Here is an 18,096-nt window from a genome sequence, read left to right on the forward strand (position 1 = left end):
AATTCTTACAGTCACTACAGATCAGAAGGTTCAAGTTTAAGTCCTCAATACCAGAAAGATGAGGTGGGAAAGAAAGCAAAGATAATACAAGGAAAATATATAACAAATGTGTTAGGTAACTTCTCAAATTCAAACTAAGTAAAAATAGATACAATCTCATCTGATAAACTTAATCTAATACATGAAATAGACCAATCCCATGCCTTTACATTACATGCTTATAAATAAGCAACCCCAGCATGGTTTGAGACGGCCCACCTATTTGGGATTGTAAGAATGAGAAACCGCATCTTGATTGATTTGAGTAAAATTTTCCCATTATTGGGGGATTGTAAATGAATAATTTCTGTGTTCTTTCTCTTTTGTTGTGTGAATAATAAGTTCCTAACAAAATGGATCCTTCCTTCTGAATCAACTTGTAGATGGGTTACTCACGGCCACAGAGCATGATTTATGATCTTCAAAAAGAGGCAAACCGCAAAAGTACCAGCTAGGATTTATTAACTTTATGATTGCTTTCTTTCTTGTTGCAAAAGGAACCCTCCTTTGATTGAAGTTATATACAGCAGTCTAAAAAACTCTTCACTGTAAAATCAAGAAGCATTTATTATCCCCGAAAGCATTCCTATGCCGAGCAAACCTTGCAGCTCTTCCGGCAATGTCCAATGACATTTTTAGAACCCACCATATAGATTGGATTCTTTATACATTCCCCAGCAGCAGCCCAACCGGCACAATTCTCATTCTTGTCTATGCATCCTATGTCATTTACTTGCACTGATATTTCCTGGAAAGACCGTACATGGATCCACTTGGTCGCCGACCATTTTTCACCCTCGATGACAGGGCAGCTCCCGTGCAAACTCAATGGGTCGGTTGTCGCGTTAGGATGAAGACTAAAGAAAAGCAGAGCATCCCCTTTAACAGGTTTCACTGCAGGGAAAGAAAAACACAAACATGAAAACTCGTCGAAAATGCAGTAAATTTTTTCCTGGTTTTGCAATATTCATTCTCAAATAAAGAACTTGCACGGTCAGGCAATGATCTATAAGAGAGAGAAACAATTTATTTGCAAAGACAATTGTACCGGCATAACCCCTTTTAGCACAATCAGAAAAGCTATGGTCATTTGGTTGAGTATATTTAGCCTGTAGAAAGTTAAAAATAAAACTAGAAGTTAGTTCTTGAGAGACAGGAGGACATGAAAGAAACATGGAATCATATTACACCTCTGAAGCAGGAAAAACTGTTTCTCCACCCCTCTTAACATTGGACAAGTACATCAGTACAGTTGCATCCCTGTGCCCGCCTAGTTCTTGATTGAACTTGTCGTAAAAATAGTCAAAGTGTGGCTCATACTTCTGGCCAAGCTCGTAACGCAATATTTGAATAGCCTCCCCATTTTCTTAACACAAATTCAGGTCAGTGTGAACTACAAGAACACTTAATGGTGAGATGAGAAAAGTCCAACAGCACTAAGCATGGTTAATAGTTACCTGCAGGGAGGAAGGTCCAAGCGGCGATCCTAGCCTCAATATGGGAAACAATTTCATCCTTGAAAGGTGAAACAAAGGTTTTGCATTTTAGAAAAGTTTGAGCCAAGTGATAATTCATGTAAACTCTCATGGTAGTTTCAGAAATATGAAATGCTTTTCACGAAAAAGTGTCAAAATAGAGAAGACGGTTTTCTCATAAGTCATAAACCACTACCAATCCATATGGGAAGAGAGCAACAATAACACATTTACATCTGGGACGTCAAAGATAATCACAAGTTCAAAACCATTTGAATTTTTGAATGAACAAGAAGAGCCAAGCTTACCTTTCGTAATTTGTATTACAAGGACTGTGCTCTATTTTATTTTTTCTCCCTAGTAAATTTTATTTTCACCATTTTGTTTGTGGTTTTGATCCATTTTCTATCTCAGTTCTGCCTCATTCCAAGCTTTGAGCTATTCAAAATACTCTAGTATTTTGGTATTTGGCAAAACTTACCCGGGATGACAATAGCGTAACTTCTACCAAGCAAAAAACCCACCCAGACTCTGGTTTTTTCACCCCGAATTGATGATCCTCCATTCATAATCTATGATCACAGTTTTCTTTGATTCTTAAAGGCAAACTGCCCAATAAGTCATTCCAACTCCATGATCTCCTCACACTAATTGTATCATGAGCCAAAAGCAGCACACTCAAGGGCATGAGAAGAGAACAGTTAATATTCACACATCCTTCACCCCACAAGAAGAAGAAGAAGAAGAAGGGGAAAAGTGGGGGGTGGGGGGTGGGGTGGGGGGTAGAGAGAGAGAGAGAGACAGAGAGAGACGGGCTATAAATTGATTGCTGGATGAATGATAGAATCAGCACCACTGGAAAATTGTTATACTGTTGAAATGTTAAGAAGAAAGAGAAGCATTTCTACCACTCCCTGTATTGGCTTCAAATTCTAACAAGGGCAAAAGTATAATTTGACTGCTATTGTCCAATAGTGGATCAGACCCTAATGAAATTGACTCTTTCTATCTGGCAGAACTTGATTTAGATGTACAAACTAGTTGATCAGAAAAAAGAAGCAAATTAAAAATGGATTTAGAGCCCAACCCAACAAAGACCCTTCCAGAAACAAATTAAAAATGGATTTAGAGCCCAATCCAGCAAAATATTGGAAATTTTCTCAAAACAAATGGTGCTAAAAATAAGAAAGGCCCGAGCTGGTATATATTGGAATCGATGGCAACTTTCTCATAGTCTAATCCAACATAAATGTTAAACACGTAATTCCATTAGCATTAGTGGAACAACCAAGCAAGCTTTTTATTTCTGTAACAGCAGCCAACTTTTCTGACTCTTCCACTAAGGAATTAGCCCGATATAAAAAATTATGCAACTTAAACAAACAGTAAATTGATAATTCAGAAAGGAATAACAAGTTTCACCAACCTGGGCTTTCTGAAGAAACATCCCAGTGCTCGTTCGAACTTCACTCTCTATACTTCCACCCGATTCATTGTCCGCCACCATGGACTTCTGTAGATTATCCTTGGCCTAGAGCCCAAATCAATCAAACCCAAATAAAAAATTAGAACGCGTATATATCTATCTTTTGCAGAGAAATAGAAGGGTAGACAAAAGGAAAAGCAAATTAAAACACATGCAAATCTTTGCGGAAACTTATTTACTTTCACGGGTTTCAGAAGAAAAAGAAAAAAGTGAAAATCTGACCAGTTGAATGAGATGATCACACTCCTCATCAGTCAAAAACCCCTTGTAAATGAAAGCCCTGTACATGCCAATGAACCATAAAACCTAAATCAATCATCGCAAAATTCCTATAAAAACCAACAAACGAAACCTTGCAACTTCATAGTGGAGGAAATGGGACCTGGGACGCCAAGAGATTTGGGTGACCCGAGTAGGATCAAAAGGAGCCGACGAAACACCGTTCGTCAGTTTAAGCACCGATTCTTGACTGAGGAAACACCACGAAAACAAAAACGATCAATTTCCTAGAATGGTATTTGTACAGATACAGAGAGAGAGAGAGAGAGAGAGAGAGAGAGAGATGTGCAAGTATTACGTTCTCTTGTCTCGGAGAAATCCACGGGTACGAAGAGAAGAAACTGCGACATGGGGGAGCAGAGAGATGAAACAGAGACAAAGCGAGAGCAAAACGCGAGAATCCATGAGAGAAAGAAAAGGAAATGTGGGCTCCTGCAACCGAGGGAGAAACAGCTGGGTTTCTTGTTGTATGTACGTTGGTTTGTTTGGCGAGAAAGAAAGTGTTAAAAGACAACGTTTTTGAAGGGAGAAAACAGAGAACGGGTCTTGGAATCGGTCCTCTTCTTCGATGAGTTTCTCTCCACTTTCTTTCTGGGTTCGGACCAGCCCCTAAAGCGGGGGTCGCCCACTGAATTGAATCGGGTTGGTAAGCTAGCTAGTAGTCTAACTCCTTTATTTCTCGAAGATTCTTTTATACATTCAAACCACTTCCCATAAAGTCAATTTTTTTTTTGTTATAAGGAAGAACAATATAATAATATGATTATTATAAAATTTAATTTATTTTAGGTTAATAAATCTTAAATCCATGTTATGTATAAAACCTCTCCACGATGGGATTAATTTAATTAATAAAAAAGCAACAAAAGGCACTACTTAAGTCATTTGAGAAATTGTTATTATGTTCTAAAGTATATATATATATATATATATATATTGGGTAAAAAAAGTTGTTGAGTTACTTTAATATTCATTAATATTTTTTTTGAAATAATTAAGAAAAGATAAATTGACCATGACCCATAAATAAATTATCTTTATTGCCCTTTATGGTTGTGATTGTATTTCTATATATATTATTATTATTATTATTATTATTATTCACACATAAAAAAATAATATAATTAATTGTTAATAAGTATGTATACATTAAAAAGTAATCATATAATTAAAAATGATCTGTTATAAGAATATTATTATTATTATTATTATTAGCAAATCAAAGATTGAGGACTACGATATTATATGCATGTTACCTAGCTAATTGATGATTTGTAATTTTCTAGCCACTCCATATTGATTAAGGAAGAAGCTAGCATTTTCCCAAATTAGAATGAGGACACCCGAAAATGGCAAAGAGTACGTAGAATGGCCAACTGGGCACTAACTAACAAGTCCTCTGAAAAACAGATAGATATATATGGCAAAGTTGACAAACGTTATTGGCAGTGTTTAATTAGCAGCCCATAACTTTGTTAGCGGCGAGCCTAGGTTTTTCCACGACGGTGCCATCGTTTCCTGCCAAGGCCCTGTACTTGTCCTTCCTGGTGAACGTGGTGCACTCGTAAGACAGAGTCGCCGCAATCGTCCTCTGTATATAATTCGCAACTTCGTGGCTCGATTTTCCGGCACCGCAAGTCAGCTCCGGGGGCAACTTGTTCAGGAACGTCACTTCATACGCCGGACTAGGGTTCATGAAGAAGTAGAACGGATCCATCCCTTTCCACCCTCTCGCCGTCGTGCCGTGAAACATGCTCATCCGGTTCGACATCGCCACCGGCACCAGGTCGTCGGTCAGCTCGGCGAACAAAGCCGAAAATCTCAGCAAAAATGGTTCCCTGCAAGTTGTCCCTTCGGGGCATATGACCAGATCCCCTTCTTGTAAAAGCTTCTTGATCATGTTGGCGTCGGTGAGGCGGTCGCGGCTGAGACGGACGGTCTTGATGGGGGAGATGATCTCGGAGAGGCGGGAGAGGGAGTACGTGACGGCGGGGATGGGACGGCCGAGGGCCGTGGAGAGAAAGATTGGGTCGAGCAGGGTGCGGTGGGAGCAGACGAAGAGGACGCCGGTTTGGCCGGTGGATTTCTTGGCCGGAGGAGGCGGGGTTCCTTTGATGTAGACGCGGACGCCAAGGGCCCAGAAGGCGTAGTAAACGAGCGGCATCGGGAGGAGGGCGCCGGCGGCGATGCGCAGACAGGCAAGGACAAAGCCGGCTGGGATCCAGAGGATGGTGAGGAGCGCCATGAGAGGGCCTGGTTTCTGGACGAGGCGACCGTCGTGGAAGACGATGGGCTTCGGCAACTTGTCGTGGCTCACAGCTTCCACCTCTGGCTTTGATGGAACCACGTAACCCTCCTGCATTGGAATCGCCCATAGAATTACAAATTTTAACAAAATTTCTGAATGAATCTTTATTTTCCTATAAATTTTATTTATTTATTTTGAATGTTATCTTTTTTTTTTTTATCAACAAAAAAGGCCCAAGATTTCGCAAATAAATCAAGTTTAATTTGGTTGACAAACCTTGCAGAGCTTCATGAACGGGAAATCTGTCCTCCGATCACCGATACCCACATCCGGGGGTGAGGCATCGGCGAAGGCCTTCCGGAGAGCCTGAGCCTTGTTCCGGCCGACCAGAATCCCGGGACTGAGCACAAGCCCGGTGGCTCTTCCTCTATAGCTACCTATCTCGGTTCCCAACACCATATCTGCGCCCAAGTAATCCTTCAAGAACGCCTCCACCATAATCCTAGGATTCGCCGAAAGCACACACCTCTTCCCGCACGACGAGAACACTCGCCACGTTTCCGGGTGCAAGTCGCCGGCATAGAATTTCGGCAAAACGGCTCGCGCCACCGATTCGATATCCGATACCTTCATCCCCACGAAGGTCGAAAAGATGAGAACTCGAATGCCGGCGGACTCCGAGATGAAGTAGTAGAGAAGTCCGGCGACCGGAGAGGCCAGGAGCAAGAAAAGAAGCCTCAGAATGCCGCCAACTTCAAAGGCTACGAGTGCGAAGTAAGGGAAGGAGCTGTTCCCCCGGAGCAAGGTTCCGTCCATGTCGGCGACCACCGTGTCGTTCTCACGCCCGATGGAAGAACATTGCTCGATGGTGGGGAAAGGGCTGGGAGAATGTACGTCGGATTTGGCCATGGCAACCGAGACAATTGAGGTTGTCTTACTGTTGGACGCTGCTAGCTGGCTGAACTTGTTCTAATTATATATAGAGGATTAAAGTAGATAGGTAGTGTGGGACAAATTTTTGCATACGATAGCAATTAGGTTTGCCGAGATTTCCAAGATGGTGAATTATTGAGATTAATCTTCCCTTGTAATTGCCGATCGAGCAGGGTCGTGTTGTTATTAGGCTTAAAAGAGTGCAATGTTGGCATTTTCGCTTGCTAAATTGGGTGCTAATACTTTCGTTGGACGCGTGGAGACCAGACCAGTGGCATTGAATGAACAAAGAGAACTTTTGTGATTTGATCGATCCATTGTCTTCAAACAGTTGAGATTATGTGATAAGAGACCATTAACCACTGTATTTGGACCTAATATAAAATGATCAATATATAAAGGATATATATAAGCAACCTTGAGTGATCTATATATTAATTGCTTGTTTTACCATCAAAACGTTTATACATACGTTTTCTAGCTCGACAAAGCCTAAGGTTATAATCGCGGGGTCAAATGCCTTGGAAATTTTGAAATTGATTTAGCTTAATTAAATTCTCGTCTACAAAATTATTCTTTACGCTGACAGAGAGAGCTAAGATAAGATCTGCTGGAGCCAATTCCAAAGAGATGTTACTATTGATGGAAGCAGCCAAAGCCATGAACAAATGTTAATTAAACAATGGTCTCAGAATCGATAAGGTGTATTAATTGCAAGTGTTGTTTGCGCCGTTAGTTACAAAGACAAAGGAAGGTCCGATGAATCCTGGGTTCAGACTCTCCTCCATATAGCTTCAGCCTACAATTGGAGTGCAACTGCAATATCATGATGTGTCGTTGTTAGAATATAATAATTAAAATTTATATATTAAAAAAAACTTAAGAAGAAGTCTATAGAATTAGATAAAATGAAAGAACAAGGCTTGTCTAGAGAAAATTACAATAATGGGTCGAGGATTGGCTCAATTCACTATCTAGGAGAGTGAAAATAATCCAAGGACAAACCTTAATTTGTTGTTCGAGAGAGCATTTTACTTGAAGGGTCTTCTAGGAGTTCGTGGAAGAGGTATGCAGATGGGTCTTTAGCATCGGGCGAGGATCTTCAACAATGGAGGCTTTGGGTGAGCTGAATGTTCCAAATGAGTTGGAGGCTTCGGGTGAGTCTCCACTATTCAGAATAGCTGATGTGATCCAGAAGAGCTTTGGATTTGTAAGACAATAAACAGTTTGAAGGCAAGCGGGGATCTCTCCTACATGGACCCTCCAATGCCTAAATCAGGTAGTCATGATGTCAAATGATGCAAGTGCAATGCGGATGAGCATGCGAATGGTGTTCTCCGAAGAGTAAGAAGTCCTCAAAATGGTTGTGTATGTGGTTTTTGAAGAGTTAAGAAATAATCTGAAGAGTTAAGAAAAAGATCCCAAAAAATAAGTCATGGGATACTTATACCCCTTGAGAGACTAGGACACTAGAGGTGTCAAAAGGGCCGGGCGGCCCGTGGGCCGCCCGGCCCAACCAGTGACGGGCCGGGCTTTGGCCCGGCCTGTTACTGTTCAAACGGGCCGGGTTAGGTCAAAGAAATTAGGCCCACGGCCCTGCCTGGCCCCGTGGCCCGTTGGGCCCTTATGGGCCAATAAGGCCCTTATTCATTTTTTTTAATTTTATTATTTTTTAGTAATTATTGATATTAGATACTAAAAAATTTAATTTCGCAATATATATAAATAATAATCATTAATTTATTTAAAATTTTTAAGTTAAATTTTTTATATATTTAAATTATAAATAAACATTATCCTTTTTATATGTACATTATTTTTCATATCAATTCACAAGAAAAATTATAAGGCATATAGAATTTTGAAATATAAAATAATAAAATAATATTTAAAACTTAAGAATTAAGATAGAAAATATTTTAAAAAGAATAAAATTAATTTTTATATATGTATTATTTTGATATTTATATATGTATATATTATATGTATTATTTTTAAAAAAATTATTTAAAAATAAAGAAAAAAAATGGTCGGGCCCACCGGGCCCGGCCCACAAGGCTAAGGGCCCGGCCTGGCCCTCTAACCCACGGGCTGGCCCGGCCCGGCCCCTTTGTAGGGGGCCGTGGGCTGGGCCTTATCCATGGCAAAAGGGTCGGCCCTTTTAAAAAGCCCGTGGACCGACTCGGGCTGGGTCAGGCCGGCCCTTTTGACACCTATATAAGACACATGACATACATGCATGAAAAACATGTGCAACGACCTTTTGGGAAAGTGCCCATATGACCCTAGGTTAGGCTTTGGAAGGACTTAGGTAAGAGACCTCTCCATGGGAAAAAGAAGGCTCAAAGGATGGTAGATCATGTTTTGCAGAGGAACATGAGTTAAGTTGTGGGAGATGTGTCTCCCAAAATGGCTTTGGAGAGAACTGAGCTAAGTCTTCAAGGTAGGTATCCCCAAAGAGTCCTTGAGTGGAAGGTCCAAGTTTTCGAGTGGCTAGGCCCTCGAAAACCTTTTTGGGAGAGGGAACTCTCTTAGGCTCCAACGTGATTATGGTGGGTTTCTTTAGAGAATTCTTCTGTAGACTCTTTAGAATTAAGATTCCTTCTAGAGGGTAGGTTTCAACACCATGAAACAAATTATTCGATGCTAGTGATTGACCATCAAAATTCATATAATTTTCTACATATATGTGATATCTTTTATTTTTACCTACTAAATGGTATCAAATCATTGTCTTGTGTGAACTACAATTGTTATGGTTAGGATTTACTCGATCATTTTGAAATACATTGGAAGGCCAAATAAATTAATATATCTTGAACTTTGAGTCAAATTTTAATTTTATCAAGTTTTGACATTTACTTTAATTTGCTCATCGAACTTTAACTTTTATTTCAATTTTATTCTCAATTGGTCAGGTGTGTACCACAACTTATATGGTGGCTGATATGGCGTGCTGATGTGTCCAATAATGGACACACTAGCAAAATGATGTCGTTTTGCCTTACTCTTGTTACAATGCACAAGGTAAAATGATGTCGTTTTGTTAAAATTAATAATCAAATGCACAAATCCAATAATTAATAATTAAATACACAAAATTAATAACTAAATACACAAATTAATAATCAAATATACAAAATAATCATATACATGTACACAAAATCAATAATCAAATACACACATACACATAATCAATAATCAAATATACTAATCAATAACCAAAATCATAGACCTATAATTAATAACCAATACACAAACCCAAAAACACAAAATATGGCGGGTTAGGTCAATTCAGATCTCAAATCTTGGTTGAAGCTTGTTGTTAACAGTGTTGATAGAAGAAGATGACCGGAGCAAGTTGATAGTGGGCGATGTCCAACGAAGACGAACAGTCGTGGTCGTCGTCAATAAAGGAAGATCCAGGAAGCCCACTCAATCGACAGCGATGGCAAGGTTACAGTCGGCGATTGTGGGTCGACCATGAATGTGAAAAAGAAAGCGCGAACGACGATAGAAAACAACCTAGGGTTAGCTGACAATGACTCGTGGGGATAATGGCGGTGGGGCCCACCATCGACTTGCTTCAGTCGTCTTCTTTAATCGACATTGTTACAGCGGCCGCATTTGTTGATGATCGTTGCCTTCGTCCACCTCGCCGTCGATCTACCTTCATCGGGCTTCTTCTTCTCTTGTCGTTGACACATTCAATCGCCTTGCCATCCCCTGTTGCTACAGTTGACGAGCCTCCCAGCCTCTATCAACGATCAACCATTGAAGCAGCCAAGCTTCTTAGTTTTAGCTCACCTAGATCTAGTTTAACCCATTGGCTTGCTCCATACCACTTTAGATTTGTTAGCCCATTGTCACCCATTAATCAGAAAAAGTTCTGTTTTTGTTAATGTGTTTGTTATTAGACACATCAGCCGCCATGTAAGATGGGATAGATGTTTGCTCGATGGAGAATAAAATTAAAATAAAAGTTAAAATTTGATGACTAAATTGAAGTAAAAGTTAAAACTAAATAAAATTAAAAATTGACCCCACATATTAATCCATTTGGCCTACATTGGAAAATATTATGAAGCAATGATTTGTGTTTGAGCATATTATTGGGAACGATTGTGTACCAAACTTGCACGATACCACCACCACTAACTTTACCAATTGTACAATTATCGGCCCTTCAATTAAACAGGTACAAACACCACACCTATACTTCCATTAATCTAACTTCTTGTGAACTGCCCTTGAGAGGTTTTGCATCACCTGTACCATCATAATTTTTGGTTGGTTGTTCATGACTAGGGAGAGGTGTTTGTTAAAATGCCCGACTGAAGTGAGTTCAGTTTAAAAGAAGTGCAAAAAATGATGGGTGCGGTCAAATGCTGTTGTGCCGCCGCCATGGTGAAAAGGAGAGGGCTTGAATGAAAGACAGGCACTCGAAATTAGGTTCAAATTTGATATTTAGGGGGCTGGTGAAAGAGCCAATGACTCTCGAGTCTTTTGGTTAGAAGGGTTTAAAAAATTATGGAGTTTTTAAGCCAATAATCACCGTCAATTTTGTCGGACGGACCAAAGAAGATATATTGTAAAATATTTTGAGCAATGAAGAAGAAAGAAATTCTGCACATTTAATCACCTTCATGATCTTGCAAAGAAAGCAACAGCATTACATATGTGATTTCCATCACCTTAAGCAAATTAAGACTGCTTGACGCTTGTAAGGACGAATTCCTTTCAATTTCCGACTGCCTTCCCACCTAATGTAAATTTGTTTCCTTCCAAGAGAGGTTAATGCGAGTTGCTTAACCTCTTTCTTTAGTCTAGAGTTTGTAGATTTCAAAACTTGAAGTAGAATCAAAGAAGAAGCAAAGTTCTTAAAAGTTATCAACTATAAAACCAGCTTCTAATCTGTCTTGAACCCGAACGCAATCCTCAGAATGAAGATGCCCAAGTCCTTCACTAGCCTTGTTCTCTTCTTGATTTGGCATCTAATATCTTCTGGTAATTATCTTCATTCACTGAATCCTTCACTTCCTTTTTTACTCTTCCTCAAATTTCTTTATAAATTGCACTAATTGTTCTGTCTTTAAGTAGTTACTTTTTTAGTTCTTGTTCTAATAAATAAGATTATACCATCTACAGCCCATGAATGAAAAAATAACAAAGAGATTGGAGAACTTGACTACGTTATGAACACAAGTCGCATATGTCTTTTTAACTAATCAATAAGCGGTTTTGCAGAGAATTCAGCCGCACAAGCGTGCACCATTTATGTCAGCAACAAGTGCCCCTTCCCAATATGGCCGGCAACCGCCCCAAACTACGGCCAGCCGGTGCTGGCCAACGGCGGCTTCTATCTTCCACCAGGCCAAACCAAAAGCTTCCAAGCCCCGGGGACTTGGAGCGGCAGGATTTGGGCCAGAACCGGCTGCAATTTCAGCCCCGACTCCAACTGGGAGCCCGCCTGTGAAACAGGCGACTGCGACGGCCAGCTCCAATGCAACGGAAAAATAGGCCTCCCCCCGGTAACGCTAGTGCAAATTTCACTCCAGGTTGACAAGAAGAAGCCCAGTTTCTACGACGTGAGCTTAGTCGACGGCTACAATCTCCCCGTTTCCGTCTCCACAATCCCGTCGGACGGCAAATGCCAGATTAGAGGCTGCCTGAAGAACTTGAAGAAGTCGTGTCCGTCGGAGCTTCAGGTGCTGAACGGAAGAGGCGAAGTTGTGGCTTGCAGCAGTGCTTGCTTGGCATTTGACGAAGACAAATTCTGTTGCCGGAATCAATACGGCAGCCCGGAGAAGTGCAAGCCAAGCGTGTATTCTAAGATCTTTAAGGACGCTTGTCCTTCCTACTACAGTTACGCCTTTGATTCGCCGCCGCCGCTCGTCAATTGCCCATCGGATGAGTATCTGATCACCTTCTGTTCTGCCAGATGGGGCGGCGGGGAGCTTGCCGATGATATCTAGAATTGAAAACTTCAAATGGAAATGGGCCTTTTCTTATATTGCCTTATTTATCGTGCATTTTCATTTCGTCCAATCACTACTTATCCTATAGGCTGGTCCTGGCTGGATGCCTATGGAATATTTGCATTTTGTTGATGACAATTAAGGTTGTACAATAATCTTTTTAGATAATTTTCAATATATTTTTAAATTAAATTCACACCTTTGATTCTATTCTAAATTATAGTCAAATCACTATATATTTAAAACTGTTTAAGCTACAATTTAACGATGTAGGTGATTTTAACTATAATAATATTATTATTGTTATTATTATTATTATTATTATTATTATTATTATTATATAATATAATACCACCTTATTTTACTTTCGGATGTTGCTAGCTAGCTAAGCTTGTTCTAAATAAATAAATATATGTAGAGAGGATTCATGATGTGAAGTATATAGGTACTGTGGGACAAATTTTTGCATACGATTACGATAGCAAGCAGGTTAGCTGAGATTTCCAAGAAGGTGAACGATTGAGATTGATCATCCCTTGTGACCCGAGCAGGTGGGTGGGTATTGTTATTAAGCTTAAAAGAGTGCAATTTTGGCATTTTCGCTTGCTAAATTGGGTGCTAATTATCTTAGCTACTTTCGTTGGACGCATGGAGTGGAGGAGGCCAGTCGTAAATTGGGCTGATGAGGCCCAATCCAACTGTCTCTCTGGGTTTTCTGGTCCAAAGTTTTGGGCTTCTTTCAAAAGCTGTTGGGTTATTCTTGCTCGGACCGACTTCTTTCAACTTTTATCCTGCAATTCTATACAATGGGCGGTTCAAAGAATGTGAATTTTGAGGTCCTTTCTCTTAGCGCGCATGAGGAGGTAGTCGCCGGCCTCAAGGCTTCAGGGTTTCGCTTTCTGGTTCTGTATAAAAGCAGTGCAGTGGTGTATGTCCCATTTTAATGGAGCTAAATGTGGAGTAGATACGTAAGCCTCCTCTATTTCCTTCCCCAAATCTCTTCGCTCTCTCTCATTTAGGCCTTGTATTGATTTTTTTTTTTCTTTTTGGATTGAGATCAAATGACGTGAGAAACTGCAGCAAAATGACGGATAAAATTCCATGATTTGATGTATGCAAGTCTCTAGTGATATTGCTTTATACACACTCACACACTCATACCTTGCTTTGAGTTATTTATTTGCATTGTCTTCTGCTATTTTTGCTTGGCATGCATGCTCAGTAATGTTGTTGAATGTGGGTTAAGTGGAGGGAGAATAGAGATGATGAATTTCTTTATTGTTTCGTGTTTCTGATTTAATCGTAACCGACGAACCTTTACCAAACTTTGGATCTCTTTTTGGTTTTAGATGTAAAATTCTTTTATCTTTCTTCTTTTGGGAGTTGACCAACGGTTGAACATTATAATTCAAAATGGTGCATTTTCAACAGGTGCTTTTATTCAATATTATATATATATATATATATTGTTAATGTATTAACCTGTTTGAATCGGCCAAACCAACCAACAACAAGTATAAATCGAGAAAAGTAAAGAACACAAGAACACAAAGTTTTTACGTGTTCGGATCAATAGATCCTACTCACGGTAGAGGCTCCGCCTTTAGTCAATCCACTAATAGCTTTCGATTACAACCGGATTACAAGATCACAACAGGAATAAAAACGTATTACAAATACATCAACTGAAATAAAAAACAAATACAAGAACAAGTATAGGATATGTTCTACCGATCTCAAAATCGTGTAAAGAATCTGATCTATCAGTTACACCAAATCTCTCACGCCTCAGGCGATTCAACAACAGAGATTAAAGCAATACAACCTCACTGAGTGATCTTACCAACAAACCGAAACCAATCGAACGAGAGAGGGATTTACAAGCAAGAGAGAGTCTCACTTCAAGAGCGTCGATCTTAGGGTTTCAAATGAGAGAGTAATAATAGATCTAATAAGATTAGGGCAAGAAGCTGCCCTTAAATAGCTGTAGCAGGCAACCGGGCTGGGGCAAAAAAGCATGGGCTGAGAGGACATGGGCATGGGCTGCTTGTTGGACTGTTTGCTGGGCTTTAAATGCACAGCCCAAAACAAAATATATATAAAATAATGGAATGCAGCTGAAATGCAAATATAAATGAAACCCAATATTGCAAAATTAAAATACACATGCAATAATCAAATACATTTTGAATCACCTAAAATATTAACAAATTCCACCTTGATTCAAGAATGGAATAATAGTGGACTTGACCAGAGACCTCTACAAACTCTCCCACCTACAATAGGAGCACATTAAGCAACAACACAACTTGCTCAAACTTAAAAACTGAGACCAACTCGACTAATACATACCTCATTTAAAACAACAGAAACCTCTATCAAGACTTCTATAAACAAGACATCAGGGCTAACACTCAGCCTTCCATTAGACACAGAAATTTCCTAAGGTTCCACCTTAAGACTGATAAATTTCCACCTCAAACTGTATATTATCAGTTTGTTCAGGTAAGTCTAATTCTACAAGGCCATCAAATACAACAAGACCAGGCGTATATCAACATCTAGAAACAGATCCTAAACAGAAACCAGGAACTCATAACAGCTCCCAATAAAGAGATAGAGAAAGTAACTTACAACTCATGAAAATAAAAAACACAGGCATCTATGGGAAACTCTACCCCATACCATAAAACAGGATTTATACAGCTCTCTAGGTTGCAAACCTAAACAAATCCATTCATGCTTAACATGCTTAACTCTAAAAGCTCTCTTATGACCAATGTGCCCTAACCTTTTAATGCCTAGACTCCAAGCCTACAGAGCTTCTATACTCTCATAACCATCAATCAGGTTTGCTGATTCTTCTCTAGCTTTATTTTTCTCAAGATCCTTTTTTCTTTTGAAACACTTTTTTCTTAAGTGACCTTCTTTCTTATAGTACCAGCAAATCTTGGTTGTTGAGTATCCCTTTCTTGACACCCCCCCCCCCCCAGTCATAGGTTTATCCCTAGTGGCATTTCTATCCACTTGACCACTAACCTACAGACCCTTTGCAGAACTTGACTTATTATCCCTCTTAACCTTAAGATCCCTAGATCTAAGAGTTGACAACACATATTCTAAGGTCAAAGAAGATTTACCATATTTAATTGCTATTTTAAGATCTTTACAAGCTTCTAGCAAAGAGTTTAACAAAATAATAACTTGATTCTTATCAGAAATTTTTTCATCAACATTGGCTAATTCTATTGTAATCACTTTAAATTCATCTAGATTTTCCTCTAAGGTTTTTGTAGGGTTCATTTTAAATCCAAACAACTGTTCTTTCAAAAATATTTTATTAGTTAGAGACTTGGCCATATACAAGGATTCCAACTTAGACCATACCTTTGCAGTTGATTTTTCTTCATTTACCTGGCACAGGACATTGTCTGCTAGGTTGAGGATGATCAAGAAAAAAGCCATCTCATCCATGTCTTGCCTTTCTTGGGCGGTCATGGAGAGTTGCTTATCCTTCTCCTCCTTTATTTCCAACAGAGCCTTCGCACACCGATGTTGGACAAGCACTGCTTTCATTTTTTTCTGCCACATGCTAAAATCACCATGGCCATCAAATTTATCTACTTCCAATTTAGATGGAGCCATATAGAAAAAATATAAGCAGGCTAAAAATAGGTTAATCAAGAATCAAACAAGATAAGCAGTCCAAACAGACAAGCTCTAAACCTTTTAGACAAATCAGATTTTAAACACCGATTTTAAAGAAAATAATTTTGGATTTAAAACAAAATCAAGAATTCAATACAATATTAGCCAAAACAGAACGAAAGACTTATTAGATGATAAACAGAATCAAGAACTTCAGAAAGAGTTAGGGAAAGAAAAGATACATGAATCAAGCAGATTTGAGCATGCTTTAAATAACTCGAGACAAGGAATTTAAGCAAATCAGAAATCACACATACATAATTACTGAAAAAACAGTAATGATTATGAAATTAGGGCAATACAAAACAGATCGCAAAATTAGGGCAAATGCGAAATTTCTTACCCAATCGAAGATCCGAAAAAGATCTTCGTGTTTACCTTTCTGGATCTAACACGGTTGGGCCCGGATCTTTAATCCCTAGGGCTTTGGTACCACTTGTTAATGTATTAACCCTGTTTGAATCGGCCAAACCAACTAAGAACAAGCATAAATCGAGAAAAGTAAAGAACACAAGAACACAAAACTTTTACGTGTTCGGATCAATAGATCCTACTCACGGTAGAGGCTCCGCCTTTAGTCAATCTACTAATAGCTTTCGATTACAACCGGATTACAAGATCACAACAAGAATAAAAATGTATTGCAAATACATTAACTGAAATCAGAAACAAAATACAAAAACAAGTATAGGATCTGTTCTACCGATCTCAAAATCGTGTAAAGAATCTGATCTATCAGTTACACCAAATCTCTCACGCCTCAGGCGATTCAACAACAAAGATTAAAGTAATACAACCTTACCGAGTGATCTTACCAACAAACCGAAGCTAATCGAATGAGAGAGGGATTTACAAGCGAGATAGAGTCTCACTTCAAGAGCGCCGATCTTAGGGTTTCAAATGAGAGAGTAATAGCAGATCTAATAAGATTAGGGCAAGAAGCTACCCTTAAATAGCTGTAGCAGGCAACTGGGCTGGGGCAAAAAAGCATGGGCTGATGGGCTGCTTGTTGGACTGCTTGAAATGCACAGCCTAAAATAGAATATATATAAAATAATAGAATGCAACTGAAATACAAATATAAAATGAAACCCAATATTGCAAAATTAAAATACACATGCAATAATCAAATACATTTTGAATCACCTAAAATATTAACAAATTCTACTTTGATTCAAGAATGGATTAATAGTAGACTTGACCAGAAACCTCTACAAACTCTCTGGTTATATTGTAATTATCATGTTAAACATGTGTTATATATTATTTTAAAAGCTTTTTAAAAAGGGTGTTGGGTGAAAGTAGATCACTACTACGGCTACAAATTTTATTATTTAAGGGTTAACACGTCATTGGTTAAATTAATTTAGCAGTTAATAGATCAATTAAAATTTGACACATTTGGCAAGTTTGGATTCAAATTTTTTTTTTTTTTGGGGGGGGGGGGGGGGGGTTGGCCGTGAAATGAAATGGGAATTGAGGGAGGGGGGCAGCATATATATATATATATATATATAAAACGCAATTGCTTTTCCCAAACAAAACACTAAAATAATAGTTTGGGTTTGAAACGAACGCTTGGAAGCCACGTCTAAGTCGTTGTCTTATTTAGTGACTGACGGGATGAGATGTTTACCAAAAGTTGGTCTTTTTTTGAGTTGGCCAATCGGAGCGAAGTCTGCTGTGTCAGCACAAATTCAGAGTCCATTCGTCATCATGTGGACGGATTGGATTCCGTGTTTCCGCTTGCTTAATTGCCTTTTCCTCCTCAAAAGTAAGTCTTATATTACAGGCTCCTGCAGTCCAGCCACGTTCTGTTGGAGTGGCAATCCAAAGCTCTGTGTCTATGCTGAAGAACAAAATCCAAATATTGTTTATTGCAAACCCTTGCACAGAGATACCTACCTACCTACCTACCTCCCATCAGTATTAAAAATGAAGAAATAGAGC

General features: G+C 39.1%; 3 protein-coding genes across 3 annotated transcripts; 1 reads left to right on the forward strand and 2 right to left on the reverse strand.

The window, feature by feature from the left end:
* Nucleotides 1-98: 98 nt before the first annotated feature.
* Nucleotides 99-3,916, reverse strand: LOC127804191 (probable prolyl 4-hydroxylase 7). Its single transcript, XM_052340990.1, has 8 exons — nt 3,578-3,916; nt 3,383-3,469; nt 3,223-3,280; nt 2,941-3,045; nt 1,497-1,554; nt 1,230-1,405; nt 1,088-1,148; nt 99-933 (listed from the first exon to the last, which is right to left on the reverse strand). The coding sequence occupies exons 1-8, from the start codon at nt 3,682-3,684 to the stop codon at nt 626-628; spliced, it is 960 nt and encodes a 319-aa protein (XP_052196950.1). The 5' UTR covers nt 3,685-3,916; the 3' UTR covers nt 99-625.
* Nucleotides 3,917-4,695: 779 nt separating this feature from the next.
* On the reverse strand, nt 4,696-6,436 carry LOC127803652 (glycerol-3-phosphate acyltransferase RAM2). Its single transcript, XM_052340054.1, has 2 exons — nt 5,804-6,436; nt 4,696-5,635 (listed from the first exon to the last, which is right to left on the reverse strand). Exons 1-2 carry the CDS (start codon nt 6,434-6,436, stop codon nt 4,736-4,738), a joined length of 1,533 nt encoding a protein of 510 aa, XP_052196014.1. The 3' UTR covers nt 4,696-4,735.
* Nucleotides 6,437-11,250: 4,814 nt separating this feature from the next.
* On the forward strand, nt 11,251-12,630 carry LOC127804147 (thaumatin-like protein). The gene is made up of 2 exons (XM_052340931.1): nt 11,251-11,467; nt 11,708-12,630. Exons 1-2 carry the CDS (start codon nt 11,404-11,406, stop codon nt 12,433-12,435), a joined length of 792 nt encoding a protein of 263 aa, XP_052196891.1. The 5' UTR covers nt 11,251-11,403; the 3' UTR covers nt 12,436-12,630.
* Nucleotides 12,631-18,096: the final 5,466 nt, after the last annotated feature.

The sequence above is a fragment of the Diospyros lotus genome, chromosome 6 (assembly GCF_014633365.1).
Source record: "Diospyros lotus cultivar Yz01 chromosome 6, ASM1463336v1, whole genome shotgun sequence".
In the NCBI taxonomy this organism is placed as follows: Eukaryota; Viridiplantae; Streptophyta; class Magnoliopsida; order Ericales; family Ebenaceae; genus Diospyros; species Diospyros lotus.